The sequence below is a fragment of the Phacochoerus africanus genome, chromosome 15 (genome assembly GCF_016906955.1).
Source record: "Phacochoerus africanus isolate WHEZ1 chromosome 15, ROS_Pafr_v1, whole genome shotgun sequence".
Classification (NCBI taxonomy): Eukaryota; Metazoa; Chordata; class Mammalia; order Artiodactyla; family Suidae; genus Phacochoerus; species Phacochoerus africanus.
In genome coordinates, this window is record NC_062558.1 from 105,398,645 (window position 1) to 105,417,337 (window position 18,693).

At 44.6% G+C, this 18,693-nt stretch overlaps 1 protein-coding gene across 4 annotated transcripts in view; it reads right to left on the reverse strand.

Moving 5' to 3' along the window:
- Nucleotides 1-2,667: 2,667 nt before the first annotated feature.
- MYOF (myoferlin) overlaps nucleotides 2,668-18,693 on the reverse strand; it is a 172,140-nt gene continuing 156,114 nt past the window's right edge. For all 4 annotated transcript variants that reach the window (XM_047762378.1, XM_047762376.1, XM_047762377.1 and 1 more), the window contains 8 exons: nucleotides 17,030-17,118; nucleotides 16,846-16,941; nucleotides 13,055-13,196; nucleotides 10,798-10,897; nucleotides 7,618-7,808; nucleotides 5,539-5,648; nucleotides 5,021-5,168; nucleotides 2,668-3,228 (listed from right to left, as the gene is read on the reverse strand). In XM_047762378.1, coding sequence (XP_047618334.1) covers nucleotides 3,190-3,228; nucleotides 5,021-5,168; nucleotides 5,539-5,648; nucleotides 7,618-7,808; nucleotides 10,798-10,897; nucleotides 13,055-13,196; nucleotides 16,846-16,941; nucleotides 17,030-17,118 — 915 coding nt within the window. In that variant the 3' untranslated portion in view covers nucleotides 2,668-3,189. The remainder of the gene's footprint in view (nucleotides 3,229-5,020; nucleotides 5,169-5,538; nucleotides 5,649-7,617; nucleotides 7,809-10,797; nucleotides 10,898-13,054; nucleotides 13,197-16,845; nucleotides 16,942-17,029; nucleotides 17,119-18,693) is intronic.

Consider the following 18,693-nt stretch of genomic DNA (forward strand, 5'->3'; position numbering starts at 1 on the left):
CTTAACCCACTGAGCAAGGGCAGGGACCGAACCCGCAACCTCATGGTTCCTAGTCGGATTCGTTAACCACTGCGCCACAATGGGAACTCCTTTATGGTAGTTCTGTGTATAGATTTCTGTTCTCCACAGTGGTTGTATGAGCTTATATACCCACCAGCAGTGCAGGAGGGTTCCCTTTTCTCCACATCCCCTCCAGCACTTGCTATTTGTGGACTTATTAATGATGGCCATTCTTACTGGTGTGAGGTGGTATCTCATGGTAGTTTTGATTTGCATTTCTCTAATAATCAGGGATGTTGAGCATTTTTCATGTGCTTGTTGGCCATCTGTATATCTTCCTTGGAGAAATGTCTATTCAGGTCTTTTGCCCATTTTTCCATTAGGTTGGCTTTTTTGCTGTTGAGTTGTATAAATTGCTTGTATATTCTAGAGATTAAGCCCTTGTCAGTTGCATCATTTGAAACTATTTTCTCCCATTCTGTAAATTGTCTTTTTGTTTTCTTTTTGATTTTCTTTGCTGTACAAAAGCTTGTCAGTTTGATTAGGTCCCATTGGTTTATTTTTGTTTTTATTTCTGTTGCTTTGGGAGACTGACCTGAGAAAATATTCATGATGTTGATGTCAGAGAATGTTTTGCCTATGTCCTCTTCCAGGAGTTTGATGGTGTCTTGTCTTATATTTAAGTCTTTAAGCCACTTTGAGTTTATTTTGGTGCATGGTGTGAGGGTTTCACTGACTTACATGCAGTGTCCAAGTTTCCCAGCAATACTTGCTGAAAAGACTGTCTTTCCCCCATTTTATGTTCTTGCCTCCTTTGTCAAAGATTAATTGACCATAGGTGTCTGGGTTTATTTCTGGGTTCTTTATTCTGTTCCATTGATCTGTTTTGGTACCAGTACCACACTGTCTTGATGACTGTGGCTTTGTAATAGTGCCTGAAGTCTGGGAGAGTGACACCTCCTGCTTGGTTTTTGTTCCTCAGGATTTCTTTGGCAATTCTGTTTTTTTTCTAGTTCCATATAAATTTTTGGATTGTTCTATTTCTGTGAAAAATGTCATGGGTAATTTGATAGGGATTGCGTTGAATCTGTAGATTGCTTTGGGTACTATGGCCATTTTTACTATATCAATTTTTCCAACCCAGGAGCATGGAATATCTTTCCATTTCTTTGCATCCTCTTTAATTTCCTTAATGTTTTTATAGTTCTCAGCATATAAGTCTTTTGCCTCAACTCAACAGCAAAAAAGCCAACAACCCAATGGAAAAATGGGCAAAAGACCTGAATAGACATTTTCCAATGAAGATATACAGATGGCCAACAAGCACATGAAAAAATGCTCAACATCCCTGATTATTAGAGAAATGCAAATCAAAACTACCACTCGGAGTTCCCGTTGTGGCTCAGTGGTAAACGAATCCGACTAGGAACCATGAAGTTTCAGGTTCGATCCCTGGCCTTGCTCAGTGGGTTAAAGATTCAGCGTTACCATAAGCTGTGGTGTAGGTCACAGACGTGGCTCAGATCCCTCGTTGCTGTGGTTCTGGTGTAGGCCAGTGGCTGCAGCTCCGACTGGACCCCTAGCCTGGGAACCTCCATATGCCAAGGGAGTGGCCCTAGAAAAGGCAAAAAGACACACACACACACACACACAAAACTACCATGAGATACCACCCACACCAGTAAGAATGGCCATCATTAATAAGTCCACAAATAGCAAGTGCTGGAGGGGGTGTGGAGAAAAAGGAACCCTCCTGCACTGCTGGTGGGAATATAAGCTCATACAACCACTGTGGAGAACAGTAGGGAGGCACCTTAGAAATCTATACGTAGAACTACCATATGACCCAGCAATCCCACTCTTGGGCATATATATGGACAAAACTTTCCTTAAAAAAGACACATGCACCCGCAAGTTCATTGCAGCACTATCCCAACAGCCAAGACATGGAATCAACCCAAATGTCCATCGAGAGATGACTGGATTAGGAAGATGTGGTATGTATACACAATGGAATACTACTCAGCCATAAAAAAGAATGAAATAATGCCCTTTGCAGCAACATGGATGGAACTAGAGACTCTCATACTGAGTGAAATAAGTCAGAAAGAGAAAGACAAATACCATGTGATATCACCTATAACTGGAATCTAATATACAGCACAAATGAACCTTTCCACAGAAAAGAAAATTCTGGACTTGGAGAATAGACTTGTGGTTGCCCAGGGGGAGAGGGAGGGAGTGGTAGGGATTGGGAGCTTGGTATTAACAGATGCAGACTACTGCTCTTGGAATGGAATTACAATGAGATCCTGCTGTGTAGCACTGGAAACTATGTCTAGTCACTTATGACGGAGCATGATAATTTGAAAAAAAAGAAGGTATACATGTATGTGTAACTGGGTCACCATGCTGTACAGTAGGGGAAGAAAAGATAAAAAAAAGACAACATAAAATTAAAAATAGAAAATAGTGCGCATAGAATAAGTACTTTAAGTGTTACTGTTATATATTAGCCTCAGTTTGGTTACTTGTCAAGGTGTGGCAGCACACCTATATAAAGGGTTTATAGCCCAGTGATATGCCCTGGCATTCCATCCTCTGAGACCCAGACTAGAACCCGTCTCCTTCCCAACTTGGCCCACAGGTACAAAAAACAGGTGTGTGTCAGAGGTGAAGTGTTTTTATTTGAGTTCATCACAGAGCTTGAATAGAGTCTCATGACATTTATGCATACAAAATAGAGTAATGGTTGCAGGCATAAATAATAATTAACTATCCTAACTATAATGCACAGTCCTTTTGGTTGATTACAGATAAGAAAAGTATATGAAGTCAAGATGTAGAAAGTTTCAAGTTCGATTTCAGCAATTTCCAAAAATTGAATTACAGAACTAGGATATATATAAAAAAGGACAATTTTTAAATGGAACCAGCCACCTTGAAAAATATTCTGAAAAAACATGGTTAAAATGTAATACTTCAAAAGATAACAAGATAAAATTGTTGCTTGTTGGCCTGACTTTGACCTAGGCCCTCTGGGAACTGATGGGCCTCAGTGAAGTAGTGTAACATGCCCCTGGAATGTAGTCTCAGACATAAACAAAATCACTCTTGGGTTCTGGTCCATAAACAGAGACAGGACTCCCTCATGACTGGATGACTCTTGAAAAGAAGCTTTTACTTCCATTATGAATTTGGCTTCACAATCTTCATCGACAAATAGTTCTGAAAAGAAAACAGAAACAGGATTAAAAATGATATATATAGGAGTTCCTGTTGTGTGGCTCAGGAGAAATGAATCTGACTAGTATCCATGAGGACGCAGGTTCGATCCGTGGCCTCGCTCAGTGGGTTAAGGATCTGGCATTGCTATGAGCTGTGGTGTAGGTTCGCAGATGCAGCTTGGAGCCCGCGTTTCTGTGGCTGTGGTATAGGCTGGTGCCTTCAGCTCCGATTCAACCCCTAGCCTGGGAATCTCCATATGCTTCGGGTGTGGCCCTAAAAAGACAAAATAATAATAATAATATAAATATATACACATATATATAAAACCTAGGGATTCTCAACCTTGGCACTCTTGCAATTTAGGACCAGGTGACTTGTTGGGGGTTGTCCTTTGCATTGCAGGATGTTTAGCAGCATTCCTGACCTCTACCCACTGAAGCACATCCCAGTTGTGACAACCAAAATGTCTTCAAACATTGCCAGTGTTCTCCGAGGGGCAAAATCACTCCTAGTTGAGATCCACTGGTTTAAATCAATAAAAGAAATAACTGTGAGGGTCGCATCAGAGCTGTAGCTGCTGGCCTGCACCACACCCACAACAACATAGGATCTGAGCCAGTCAGCGACCTATGCCACAGCTCATGGCAACACCTGATCCTTAACCCACTGAGCGAGGCCAGGGAATGAACCTGCAACCGCATGGTTCCTAGTCGGATTCGTTAACTGCTGAGCCATGATGGGAACTCCTGAGGTTTTGTTTTTTTTTTTTTTTAAATGGTCAAGACAGACTGGACTACCTAAAACTAGGAAACAGTATGCATGTACTCAGAGTTAGCGAACTGAAAGTGTTGTTGGAGGAAACTGAAGATACTAAATTCCTGCTATTGCAACTGTGTGACTGTGCTACTAATTACAAAATAGTCTATATCATTAACATGAATGGAAGGAAGGGTTTCTGGATGCCTGTCTATCCCTTCTCCCCTTGGCGAGCCCCCTCCTTTGTGAAATCATCCTCAGCAACAGGATCCTAGTCATTTGGTCATGCCTCTAGAACAGCTGCCTCTTGGAGTAATTTACTAGTTCATGTGTTGCTTGTCCGCAGGATATGAACTGCCTCTGGGCAGAAATCCTGCCTTGGGTGTCTCTACACTCCAATTCCTTTTTGGCGATAGCAGATGTTCAACGTTTCCTTGGATGGAGGAAGGAGGTACTACTTCTAGGCCCACTGACAAACCTCCCATTTGGACTCCCATTCATGACTGTGGAAAGGAGATCTGAGAGGGAGGTTGTCAGAGACAGGACTAGGCAAAGGAGCATCATTGGTGAAGCCGTCCTGGCAGGTAAGGGCAGTACTTGTTTGGGGAGGCCAACTCTGTAGTTTGGGTGGCGTTCAAGGTGTGTGCAGGCCTCGAATGAGCCTGGGATCTGTGAATACCAGGAGAAAAACTGAGGGTGCATGATGGTTTAGAACAAGAACATCTGAAGGCAGGAAGACCCGTCGGAAATGCTGGCTTTCGTTCAGACACACACTGATAAAGGCCTGAGGGATTTCTCCTACAATTCCGGAGACAACAGTTTTTCCCAGACCATGAAGTTCTGCCTGTAATTCGTGAAACCCTGAGACTCTAATCCTCATCACAGGACACATTAAATGCCCCAAAGGTTGACAGGTTGCAACACCACAATGGTGACGCGGGTCATTTTAGTGGACAGCAACAAAGGCAAATGCCAAGTGAGATGCCCGACCGCAACTGCCATGCAGAAAGCCAAGGCAGAGGCCGGGGACTCTTACCGGTAAGGAGTAGAGGAGCACGGCCACGAAGAGCAGCACGATCAACAGGACCAGCAGGCCAAGGATGACCCATTTAAATCGGCGCCACACGATGAACTTCATGGTCTTACATGGGTTGGTGAACCAGAGGAAGGAGGTTTCTGGTCGGCTGCATTGCAAAGAAAGGGATTTACCTACTCAGCTTGGGAAGGACAGAGGTTTTACACCTCAGAGCGGTGACATAGTTTAAATAATAATAATAACATTTATAATGTTGAGAAAAGATATAATTCCCCCTGGGTTAGCTGAGAAAGACACTCTAACTTTAATGGCTTCCTAAGATGCTGAAGACATACTGGACTTTGGTTTCCCGGGAAGGAGAATGGTTAAAATGAAGCCAGATCCTCAACCTCTCCATCCTCCCTCTCCCCTGCTCAGCACAAAATTAAGACAAGGGCTAATCCACTGCATTAACCCAGTTGGAAGGGGGGCTTTCAGACCGCAGGTGTTTGGGGAGCAGAACAAAGAGGGCCTCTCACTTTGGTGGGTCCAGCTTGGGGTTCATGTTGGGTTCATCCCGTCCCTTCCCGGCTGGCCTCTCGTCGGCCTCCTTCTCGTTGAGGACTTCCAATGTCATCTCCACTTTCCCCTTCAGTTAAGCAGAGCAGGTTAAACACATGACATCACGTTTCACAAATATTTTCACTTCGACCCAAGGAATATTCCCTGAGCAACGATTTTTAGTCTTGTAAAACAATCCTTAGATTGCCTTAAATTTTCCTCATGAGATTTCATCACATTTCCTCTTGCATGTGTTTCTGAACCACCTCCTTGTGGGAAACTGAGAGGACAAATTGCATTCCCTCCTCCCTGCGTTTCAGTCTCTGGATCCCCATCATTCTAACTTTCTCACATCTGTCTCCTTGCCTGCTCACACACCTCCCTTTGTAACTTTACCTGGACCCAGATTAGCCTGAATTTCTGCTAGTAACAATAGTTCACATTGAGCATTAAGTGTGGGCTCCAAGAGAGCCTCTGGGCTTCACGCCCACCACGGTACCCCCACTGTGTGGAGCAGTGCCAGCACTTAGTGGGCGCTTGATGTACACTAGCTGGAGAGATGCAGGAGCGGGGGAATGAAAGGCTGCTGCCTCCCAGTTCACAGGTTCCTGTGCGATGCACTGGGCACTGCTTAAGCCTTCTCCGTGGATAATCTCGGGTAATGCTCAGGGCAACCCTATAAAGCAGGTACTGCTATGATCCTTGTGTGCCCAGAAGGCACTGAGGCTGCAAGAGTTCTAGAAAGCTGCCCACTTTTAGGGCCAGGCTTAACTAAGGTTGTAATAGACTTTCTAGAAACTTGGTGTGTCCATGAGGTCATCAGCGATTTGAGAACTGCTGACTTGACTCTATTGCTCATTGAGGTGCTGGAGCATAGAGCCTCCTCTGCTGATGAGTCAGAGTTGGGTGTCTGATTATGGTCTTTCTCTCCAAGCCCGTCCTTTGCATCTATAAAGTGGAGATAATGCCTATTTCATGAGGTTGTCAGCTGAACCTAAATGAGATTATGTGCCAATTAATCTAGCGGCAGGAAGCTGATAAGTGGTTTCCTGGGCTGGGGGTGGAGGAAGACATGGACTGCAAAGTACACAAGGCAACTTTTGGGGTAACGGGAATGTTCTGGCTCTAGATTATGGTGGTGGTTTCATGAGCATGTACATCTATCAGAACTCATCAAATTGGACACTTTAATGCTACTTTAAGAGGGTGTAGTTTATGTAAAGTTTATCTCTAAGTTGTCTTAAAAAAACAAGTTTATGAATGTAGGGCACTTAGTACATTGCCTGGTTTATAATCAGTGGTGTACAACGTTAACTGTTAGTAGGAAGACATAGTGAATTAGGGAGTCTTTGTGACAAGGCTTCGCAACCCACACTTTTGCTTCTACATCAGAATATAACTTGAGTTCTCTGAACATGCTTATAATTTATGGCTGTCATATTCAATGGATGTCAGCATTCCCTGCTTCCTCCATCTTTTAAGATACATATTCTTATATATGTATTTTACATATATTTTAAGAGTTCCTGCTGTGGCATAATGGGATCAATGGTGTCTCTGCATCGTCAGGATGCAGGTTCAATCCCCTGGCCCAGCACAGTGGGTTAAAGGATCAGGGATTGCCACAGCTACACATACATCACAGCTATGGCTAGAATCTGAACCCCAGCTCTGAAACTCCATATGCCGTGGGAAAAAGGAAAAAAAATTTAAGTGGGAAGAGCTCAAATTTGAAGTTGCTTTTTCTGTACTGAATTGTACTGGAAGCTCAGCATAAATTAGCATTTCTGGTGACGGAGAATCCTAAAGAAATGCAGCGCAACCAGTTGGGCTCCCAGTCTTTTGACAGTTCCAAACCCTCTATCTTCCACTTAACCCCAGACACTTGCTCATAGCATCTGCCATCTTCTCTTATAATCCCAGGTACAAACCACTCCTGTAACATAAAGGACCACCAGTTTAAACCTCCTTATCTTATCAAGAGCAAATCTACTCCTAAAGGGCAAAACCTATAAGAGAAAAGGAATAAATGACCCCCAACCAGGAAATACTCATACAGCCATCACACGGGAGCCGTCTTTATCTACATAGCATGGCCACCATCCTTTCATGGACTTCTGTTCAAAGAGAGAGGCAGTTTTCACTTTGAGGGGGTTCATGGCTTTGAGGTCCGGAATCATGTCCAAATTGCATTTCTCTGGTGATTTTGCTGGAATGATGGTGTGATGCAAGTCAAGTTCCAGGAAACCTAGCCAAGGAAACATGAAACCCAAATAAACATCAAATGCATCAGCTGTTGTTCAAGTGAACAGAATGTACTTGTCAGAAGAGAGGTAGACCGTGATTTTTGAACAGGTGACAGGTGAGTTAGAAAAAGAGACCCCGGCAGATGGCTAACATTCTTTCCAGATAGGATGGAAAGTTGCAGAAGAAGTAACTGTCCACTGCTCTGCATCTCACAAGGAACTACCTGTTTTATTTCTCAAAGACAGGAGCATAAACAGAGTTCTTCTGCAAGCTCAAAATAATTAAACATCTATAGGTAAAATTTCCACTGAACTTGGACTTGGAATTTGCTCACACTGGTTCTGAACTGCTCTGAACACAGTCATTTATTTGGCTTTGGCCAAAGACAACCAACCGGTACTTAGAACATGGACGCTCCACTCAAGAGTCAAATTCAAGTCTCTCCTAATGTAACCTCAGCAATAAGAGCTTGAGGAGTTCCCGTCATGGCTCAGCAGAAATGAATCCGACTAGGAACTATGAGGCTGTCGGTTTGATCCTTGTCCTCGCTCAGTGGGTTAAGGATCCGGCATTGCCGTGAGCTGTGGTGTAGGTTACAGACATGGCTCAGATCTGGCGTTGCTGTGGCTCTGGTATAGGCCAGCGGCTATAGCTCTGATTCAACCCGTAGCCTGGGAACCTCTGTATGCCACAGGTATGGCCCTAAAAAGACAAAAAAAAAAGAAAAGAGAAAGAAAATGGTATGAGTATGTTGGGTCAGGTTTCTACACTCCTAGGACAAGAGTTGGTTTTCAACAGTGGCAGCAAAGAGCAATAGGGAGGTTGTGGCAGATTGTCCATAGACTGTTAGGCTCAGAAACTGCCCTTCATCTTATAATAGATCCACAGTCCACAGAGCTTCCTGAAGCTTATGCTTGCTTTTATTTGTCTCTCCTTTTGGTGAAAACTGCAAGCATTTGCTCACTAGACATTCTAAAATAGAGTCCATCTCTTTATTGGTTGTCAGACTATTTCATTTAAATTCCAAGGGAAAACCCTCGACTATTCTTCATGCTTTCTAAGTTAGCATACTGCTGTGGACAGGGGATGGTGCCCAGCATTCCAGTAAACAAAGAAAATTGTCCATCATCCCAGTTCTAGAAGGATCAAGCCCTCAGTCACTGCAGCTGCCCACCTGAGGCTATGCCCTGAGAGGATCTCAGGATGGAAAAAGATAGGAAGCATTCTAAGGAATAATTTCAATAAAACCAGAATCTTAACATCGCTCCAAACACAGGAAAGCATTCAAATCATTAACTTGAGATGTCTGTTCTTTGTGATTAGCAGTCATCTTTTGATGTTTGACTATATGAGTCCCCCCCCCCCGCCCCCCACCACCCCAGCCAAAAACTCCTATATCCTGGCTCCTCCCTAACCTCTTTGGGAATAGTGCCTCAGAGCTTCTGAGAATCTGTCTCCAGGGCTATAGGCCTCACTAAGGTCCCCAGATAAAAATAAAATTCTTTTCACAATTTTTAGCTTGTACATTTTTATTCAGTCAACACTTCCATACTCATCTGTGTGTTCAGCTCTCATTGAGGGCCAACTAAGTTGAAGCAACAGCACTCAGTGCTGTGAATGGTAAAGGGATGAACAAGACACAGCCATTGGCCACAGTGGGACCTTCCTCTGCCAGGAAAGATGCTCCGGAAATAGGGAGATGAGCTGGGGCCCTGTGAGAGCTGGCTAAGAGAAAGCGGCAGGAAGAACACGCGAGGGTTTTTCCTCAGGATTTAAATGAAATAAATAGTCTGACGCCCAATACAGAGAATGACTCTATATTAGAATGGCTAGTGAGCCAATAGTTCAACCGGCAAGTGGCAGAGATCAGAGAAATAAGAAAATAAATATGCATGAGAAAGCAGTTTACATTGTTTGGACTGAGTGGTGGCAAAAGAGGAGGATCCACAGAGGCCTCTGGGTACATCTGTCTGGGCAGCTTGGGCAACGAGAGGCTGTGAACAGCAAATGCAGTTCACCAGGCAAGCAGGTATGTGGTCAAGGAAGAAAGGCTGAATTTGATGTCAGCCATGACAAATTTGAGCTGCTAGCCGAAGAGAAAGGTGAAATTTTCTGGTGGGGAATGCAGACTAACCATCATGTTAATATATTTCTTTCTTTTTTTTTTTTAAACTGAGATATAACTGACATAGAGCATGGTGTAAGTTTCAGATGTACAGTGTGTTGATTTGATGCACTGCATGTTGCAGTATGAGTCATCATAGTATTTCTTGTTATACGGCAGGTATCCTGGGCCATCAGGCTGCACCTCCGGGTTTAGGAGTCACACTGTGCTCAAGGTGAAACTTGAAGCTTCCCCTTCCACTGAGGTGAGGGTGGGCAAGTCACTGGGGGAGCCTGGGGAAGACCCCCAAAACCACAGGGAAGGCAGAGGCCTGTATTTAAAGAGTGAGGCGAAGAAACAGAGCAGACCAATGAGGCACCCCAAGGCCTGCTTCAGGGGTGGGTACCGCTGTGCCAAGAAGGGGAGGGGTGTTTAACCAGTGCCTTTAACCACAGAGGATGGAGGGGGTGAGGAAGAACAACAGCTGGGGACCTTACGGGACCACAGTGACTTTTGAGAGCAGCAGGGAGGAGGAGGGAGCCGATGCCGAGGGGAGAGAGAGGTTTGGAAGTCGAGGCAGGGGTGTGGCATCACCTTGTGAAAACAGAATCTGAGTCTCATAGCGAGACAGGAGCTGGTGCAGGAGCCTACACCAGGGCCCCTGAGGGTGGACGGGGCCCACAAAGGGGTGCCATTCACTGTGCCGGCTTCTCAGAGGACCTGGGACAGCGAATGGCCAGCCCGCACTGCCCAGAGGACATCCAGGCCATGAGCATGATCCCACTCCCAATTACCCACGGCATTGGAGATTTAAATAACTGACCCTAAATTTTAATTGATTTTACTAATCTCAAGTACAATTTCTTAGTGAAAAGTATAGCCTTACCCAAGTAGTCATCCAGAGAAAACTTGTCATTATCCCATATCTGAATGATCAGTCTAGGTGGGAGCCGAAATTCAGTTTGGTCAATACTCCAGAAATGCTCCTGAAATGCCAAGAGAAACAGACATGGGCCTCTGCTCTCCTCTGCATCCCACACCCAAAACCCCTCCCTTTGGCCTTCCCCTCACCCCCATGGGTACAAAAGGCAGTGGGGCCTCCCCAGGAAATCTCAAGACCACCAGCTGGGTGACAAAAAGGATGTCCCAGGCAATTCCCAAACAGAAGGTTTCCTGCCACGTTCCTATCAGTGTGACTTCCTGCTGCCACTCCTGGGGAATGGGGAGTGATTACGTTTTAGGCCTGCTCAGATTATCCTCCCCAGCCAAGCTGTCCTAGGCCAGACCGCACTGTCCCCTGCTGGGGTGTTGCTTCAGCACAGTGGCTCCCCCTCACCTGCCACAGATGTCTGAGCACTCTCATCTCCCATGGGCATGGGGAGACGGGGGCCCAGATTTCACTCGTATCAGTGCAGATTTTAAATGTCTCGGCATTTTTGGCTTCTGAAAAATACTGCTGGATTTTGCATACTGTGGTCAGCTAAGACCCTCAGATCTCTCAGGCTAGAGTTGGGGGGAGGGGACGGGGTAAGGTCCTCCAAGTTCTCACCTCTGGTCCCTGCCTCCGTCCAGACACTATTAGCCAAGGATAATGACACCTCCACAGCCCAATTACACCTAAGTGCCTCTGGCCCCCAAAGAAAGGGAGTTCCCCTAATGTTTCATGAATCTGAAGTGAGATTGTTGGGTTGTTTCCTGTTTTTCAGATAACATTCCAGGAATGTTCACCATTGCAGGAGTCAGAAGGCTTGGCTCTGGAGGTGCTAAGAAGCCCACTCTACTGATGTCTGGCTCTACTGGACTGTCCTGTGTGGGCTCGTGCTTCAAAAACTACTCAGGATACTGAGAGGTACAGCTACAGATGTAAGTAAACATGAAAGATAACTTTACCTAAAGGCTGACCTGACCCCAGATCCCTTGCCATCCCCATGGTCTGAGAGTGTGCGTGGTTCAACATCAGGATGAGCCTCTGTGTCTCTGGGAAGTGCCCTGTGAAGGCATCCATCTCAGCTGGACAGAAAAAGTGCTTGCTACAGCATCAGCCTGAGTAGGACCAGCAGGGGGTGGGGCCTGGCCAGATGGGACATGAGCTGAGCATATTTTGACCAGGTGTGGGATGAGGAGGTGACTGTGCAAAGCTCAGGAAAATTTACAGAATATGGCCGGGAGGGTGGGTAGGGTAGGGGGAGGTATGGAACAAGGGCCTATAAAAGACATCTGTTATTACAACCTGCCTAGGTTCCCCCCCCCCCGACTTTGGGGATGAAAGCACCCAGATTTTCCTTGGCGATTCCACTTTTTGGGGAGAACTGACTCTATCCCTAACTCCACAGTCGAGCCAATCAGAGCCCTGCATCCCTGGACACCACTGGTTGGTTCAGAGATGGTCATGTGACCCCCTGGTTGGCACCTTCAGGGATTCGTTCTCTTCGTTCTGCTGAGGTTGCCCAGAGGACAGGACATGAGCTGGAGCTGCTGGCAGCCACCTTGCCCTAGGCAGGGAATGAAGCCCATGGAAGAAGGCAGAGCAGGGGTGGAGGAGGTGAGAGCAGTTTCTTTAGACAGGTGTTCCTTAAGCCAGCCAACCCTGCACTTCTTAGTAATGTGAACCCAAAAAATCACCTTTTTGGTAGAAGCCAGTTTGAGTTGAATTCTGTAACTGAGAGTCTTACAAATTAAGACCAGGAGGGCTCTGAACCCTGATGGAAGTGCTTCTGAAGTAAGGCAAATGCTTAGGTTTAATAAGGAAGGCAAGAGGGAAATTTCACCTACTTTAATATTTTGTTATGGTTAATTAGTCCAGTTGTTCCACTCATCACTGGAAGAAATTGGTCTCCCAGTGACATAAACACATATGTATTGATGCTAAACCCCCATGTCTATCCTTTATCAGATCTTTCCACTACTGCCAACATGTTAGGGGTAGAAAAATTGTGCTCCTTATGCTTCTAACTACCCAAGTGACTGCCGGAGATGTGTGACCTGGGGCAAGTATCTACACCACTGGGGATGCAGATTCCTCATCTGTACCAAGAGGGAGCTAGACCCATGACCTCTGAGGGGCTCCAACCTTCTCCGAGCATCTATATTTAATAAGGAAGACCCATGACACCCACTCCCAACTGGCACATTTCAGCACTCACTTTTTTAGCAACGATACAGAGTTGTTCAGCTGGGAGGTAGTCAAATGGGAAGACAAATCTCCAGTTAAAATTCCCTTCTCCATCTAAGGACCTGTAATGGACATCTGTTTTCTGTTTGTTTTCTTCATTGCCAGGAATCCAGCTGAAAAGCAGAAGCAAACACATTGAGCTTCATGTGAGTGACAAGTGATCTAGCCGCAAAATTGTGCCATGATTACGAGAGTGAAGGGCAAGAGAATTAATGCACTTTTCTTGGGCAGGTTCCAGTTATCTACAGAGCTGGGGGGTGATTTATGAAGGGGAGGCAGTCGGTTGCATCCAACACAGGTTGTAGCCAAATAAAATATAATTCCTCTAAAACCAAAGCAGGAAACCCTTTAGACTTCAGTTAACAGGGATAAGGTGACATTTTCTGGAAAATATCAACAACTTAGCTTCTATTTGGGGAGCACTGAAGCTTGCTGGCTATAATTTTAGTCTCTCTCACTATAACTCATCAGAGTCTGTCATCACCACTGATAGGCTCAATGAATATGGGTTAGTTCAAAATTTTAGCATTTCCTTTTCCATATTTTACCTAAGCAACCAAAACAGGCATGACATGAGTAATCTTACAGCTTCCTTTTTCCATTATTCTTAAATTTACTATGATCACAATAATGAGACTAGCAAGGGAGTCTCATTTCCATAAGCTTATCTATGAAATTCATTTCTATCAACAGCTGAACATCTTAACTTTTGACATCTGGAAAGGTCCCTTTGGCCTGTGCCTGGCACAGAGCAGACCAGCAAGAGGGTTGAATGAATGTACATGGCTGGGAAGAAGTTTTGTCCCATCTGCCAGTTATGAAGAAGATTCCTGGTTTGGAACCAAAGGAACACGAGATTTTAGACTGGAAAAGAGATGGGATGCATGGATCTCAACACTGAATGCCCACTGGAATCACCGGAATCAACTGGGGAGCTTTTATAAATATTGATGCCAGGACCGCAAAAATAGAGACTCTCCGTAGGAGGCAGGCCTGGCTGTGAACCTGCTTAGTCACTGACTCCCTGAGCTTCATCTCCTATCATTACAATGAGGTTACTGATATGCTCCCTTCCCATGGTTAACCTAAGGACAGAGTGAGAAGGGCCAGAGTGGGAACGGGGAAGTTCTTGACTCATGTTTATGACCAACTGCTATGAACCAGGTATGAAGCATGCCTTATTTTATTCTTCCCAACTGTATAACCATCTCCATCTCACAGATGAGGAAACCAAGGTTCAGAAGAGGATGTGCATCTCATACATCCAGGAACGGACAGTATGAAGTCTAACTCTCAGGTCCGTCTGACTCCAGAGTCCAGGACTATTACTCTGCCTCAAGGGACCATGGAGACTTCCAAAGTCATGTGCTGATATTAGGTCCTATTATTAGTAGGGATATTAATAGTAATCAAGTACAACAGTTTTACAATAGTTTTACTTTTTCTGTCTTTTTTTTGCTTTTTCTAGGGCCGCTCCCGTGGCATATGGAGGTTCCCAGGCTAGGGGTCCAATCGGAGCCTACGCCAGAGCCACAGCAATGCGGGATCCGAGCCGTGTCTGCAACCTACACCACAGCTCATGGCAAAGCTGGATCCTTAACCCACTGAGAGAGGCCAGGGATTGAACCCACAACCTCATGGTTCCTAGTTGGATTCGTTAACCACTGTGCCATGATGGGAACTCCTACAATAGTTTTAGTTTTTGCTAGTCAATTAACCAACTAGATAACTTATTTGAAGGAGTCGTTTTAACAATTCACTTTTAAGCTTTTGAACAAACGCATTGAAGAAAGTCCACACTCTTTGGCTCAGACCTTGGTAGCATCCCTCCTAACCCATCCCCTAAATACCATCATCATCCTCCCCCAGAATGGCTCACCCCCCCTGTAGCTCTCTTCTGTCTCTTTGCTCATGAATCATTTCACATTTTTAACTTGAAAACAATTTAGACAATTACTCTAAGTGTATTTGTGTACTTGAATGTATAACTTTGTATGTAATCCCCATGTGTGTGGCATGTTATCTCTGCATTGTTCATCTTTTCACAAATAGCATTTAGATTTTCATTCCAAACATGACATGTGACTTGAGGTTGTGCTTTATTCTTTGATTACTGGAGCTTTTTCTCAGTCTAGCATTACTTGAGTTTGTTTCCCTGATTAGGAAAAAAATGCATATGTGAGGAAAACAAATTTGCATATATATAATTAGATGGAAATAGCTTTCCCTGGGGAATGGTAATAAGATCCTGAAATGAGAAAGAATAATGAAGAACTTGATGAAACATTCCCTGTTTATAGTGAACCTGAATGACAGTCATTACATCTTTAAAAAAGTTTTGATTGAAGGCCACTTGGGATAAGTGAAACTTTGTTCTCAGTTTATGACTATAGTATATTTCAACAAGTCTTATCTTCTACCTATCAAGGAACCAAACTCCATCCATGTGCAATAGTAATAACCCTCGCTAACTTCCCCATAGCGTGATGGTTGCTTTTGTGTGTCAGCATGACTGGCCATGGGATGCCCAGCTTAAACATTATTTCTGGGTGTGTCTACATGAGAACGTTTCTGGATGAGACTGGACTCAGAATCAGTGCACCCAGTAAAGCACTGCCCTCCCCCCGCAGTGTGGGTAGCATCACCCAACCCATTGAGGCCTGAAGAGCACAAAGTCAGAGGAAGGAAGAATTCATCCTCTTTTTTTCTGCCCCATTGATCGAACCAGGACATCTCATCTCTTCTCCTGATCCCAGACTGGGATTTATACCACTGGCTGCCCTGGTTCCCAGGTTTTCAAATGCAGGCTGAACGAGACCCCCAGCTTTCCTGGCTTCTAGCTTGCAGGTGGCTGATCAGGGGACGTGTCAACCTCCATAACTGTGTGAGCCAGTTCCTTAAAATCTCCCTCTCTCTGTGTCTCTATTTCTCCACACACACACACCCCACTTGTTCTGTTTCCTAGAGAACCCTGGCTAACACCCATAGTGTTTATGATCTGCCAGGCACTATCCTAAACACTTTGAGTAACTCAATCTTCTGCGCATTCCAGAGTGGTGGATACTATCACTATCTTCATTTACAGACAAGGAGCAGTAAGTTTACTAACTTGCCCAGCTAGTAGGGAAAGTACTGGATTTCAACCCATGGAGTTTGGCTCCAGAGTCTGGCTTCTTAATCACTGGGGTCCATACTCACCATCAACATATAACATGAAATTGACATCGACATGGATTCTCAAGAATTGAGCTATGTAAGTAACAGAATATTGAACAGCTATGACATTTTACACATTGCATGCAGATGCTGGTGGAATGAATGACGAAAAATTCTGCTGTTTCCTCTTTTTCATAGACAGTGGCCACTGGTAATGTATAGAAAAAAATTTTGGAAGCTCTAGTTGTATTTCTAAGGCTAGTTACGCAAGATATCAAAAAGGAAAGAAAATGAACTACATGACTAAAAAGTGTTAGAAATAACAAATCTTCATAATAAGCTGAACAAAACCCACATTCTTAGAAAGGAAACAAAGAACCATTTATCAGTTCTTACAGGCATTAGATGCCACTGCTCACAGACAAAAGGTTTCCCTTTTCTTTCTGTTCTCTCCCCCTTTGTCTCCCTGGAGCTTCCTATGCAGATTGCATTCACAGGATAAAACAGCTTCGAATAACCAAGGGTCCCTCGATATTGAAAAGTCATGACAGAGAGAGGCTGCGTCATTGTCTGAGTCTGTCAAAGGCCCTTGTCTGCCAGCCTCACCCTTTGACGTAGATGTCACTCATGTCTTCTCCTGTGATGCTTTTCTCATCCAGGATAACTTCCTTGGTGTTCCAGATGATCACACGCAGGTAGTATCTGAAAGGAGAACATTTTGAAGGTACTTTCTAATCTGGTCCTGAATCAAGACCCCAATATAATACAACGGGGTCTCAAGGTTACTTACCTCTTGGCTTTCCGGGGTGTGATGTTGAAAGGAGGGCCTGGTGGCCCCAAACTCTTGGGGAAAACATCCACCCACATCTGAAGTTTTCCCTAAGCCATTTGAAAAATGAAAAGAGAAATGCAGTTATATTCTGGGTGGTAGAGGCCATCATTTTCTCTCATATCTCTTAGGTGAAACTAGTTCTTCAGGCCTCTTAATTTATCAGTCCATATGGAAGGCAAAAAAAAAAAAAAAAAAGTAGGAGTTCTCATTGTGGCGAATCCAACTAATACCCAAGAGGACACAGGTTCCATCCCTGGCCTCACTCAGTGGGTTAAGGATCCAGCATTGCTGAAAGCATGGTGTAGGTTGTAGACGTGGCTTGGATCTGGTGTTGCTGTGGCTGTGGTGTAGGCCAACGGCTACAGCTCTGATGTGATCCCTAGCCTCAGAACTTCCATATGCCTCAGGTGTGGCCCTAAAAACAAAAATCGAAGGGGGAAAAAAAAGAGAGTAAAAGAATGAACCAGGATAAACCTTATACCAGTGATCCACTCCCCCCTTACCTCCCAGGAATCTCTGATGGCTGCATGTACCCACCTATATCATAATCTGAGTCTTCCCTGGTTAATGAAATGAGGGGATTCCCATCGCTAACACAACACCCAACACACACACACACCCTCTTAGAATGACTTAAAGTGAGCCTTTCACTCTCAGAACAGTCTTCACGCTGTCTCTCTATCACATTGCCTACTTATTATCAGTCCCAGTTTTGTGATACCCAAGCGTTTCTCCATTTACCTCCAGAGAGAAAAATAAAAAAATGTAAAAAGGCATTTAATTTTGTAAAAGTCTTACAGCACGGCACTTTCAAAAGAGACTCAAACAATGACAGGAACATTACTGTTCCCCCAAACTGAGGACTCCTTGCCATCAGTTTGCTAGTGCCCACTGCCTGGGAGAGGGCTTGCAGGAAGGGGGAGGGTGAAAGCCTGGACTGACACACTTGTGGTGCTGTCTTGGTGAGGCCCTGGCTCTGGGCTTTGCCACAGTCCAGGCCCATCTATCTGATGAATGTTCTTCCAGAAGAGCTAGGAATGCCATCAACAAACCGTATTAACCATACGAGTCAATTTAAATTCCCCAGACTCTTTTTGGGTGCTCTGTAGACTCTGCCTTCATGACAAAAACAGTTGGTCTTTAAGAAGGTGGCCAAGGAAACCACTAGATTGGTTTCCTAATGCGTTGTGATCAAAATGAATTAACTGGAGCTCCTGAAAAGGGATATATATTTTACTGTGATCCTGACACTCTTCCAATGACTCTCTAGGGCAAAGGTTCTACCATATATCAAACGTGCTACAGAAATTAGGTATCCTTGTGTCTCCTATGCCCCGGCCAGTCTGGCCAATACAACAGGTAAAGGTGATGGAAGCAGTGATGGGTTCCCTGGGAGAAATCTTCCTCACTTTGTAACTTCTCAAGACTATCCCATTGATGAAAGGAGGGGAGAGAGGAGGTCAAACAGGCTCTTTGGAGGAAGGAAGAATAATAAGGGAGAAATGAAACTATGGAACAGAGTAAAAGTGACAAAATAATCTAGTAAGCCCAGGCCACTTGTGGTCACTTCTTAAGAGACCATGGTTCTCCTATCATTGTCAACAGTATTTGCATCCACTAAA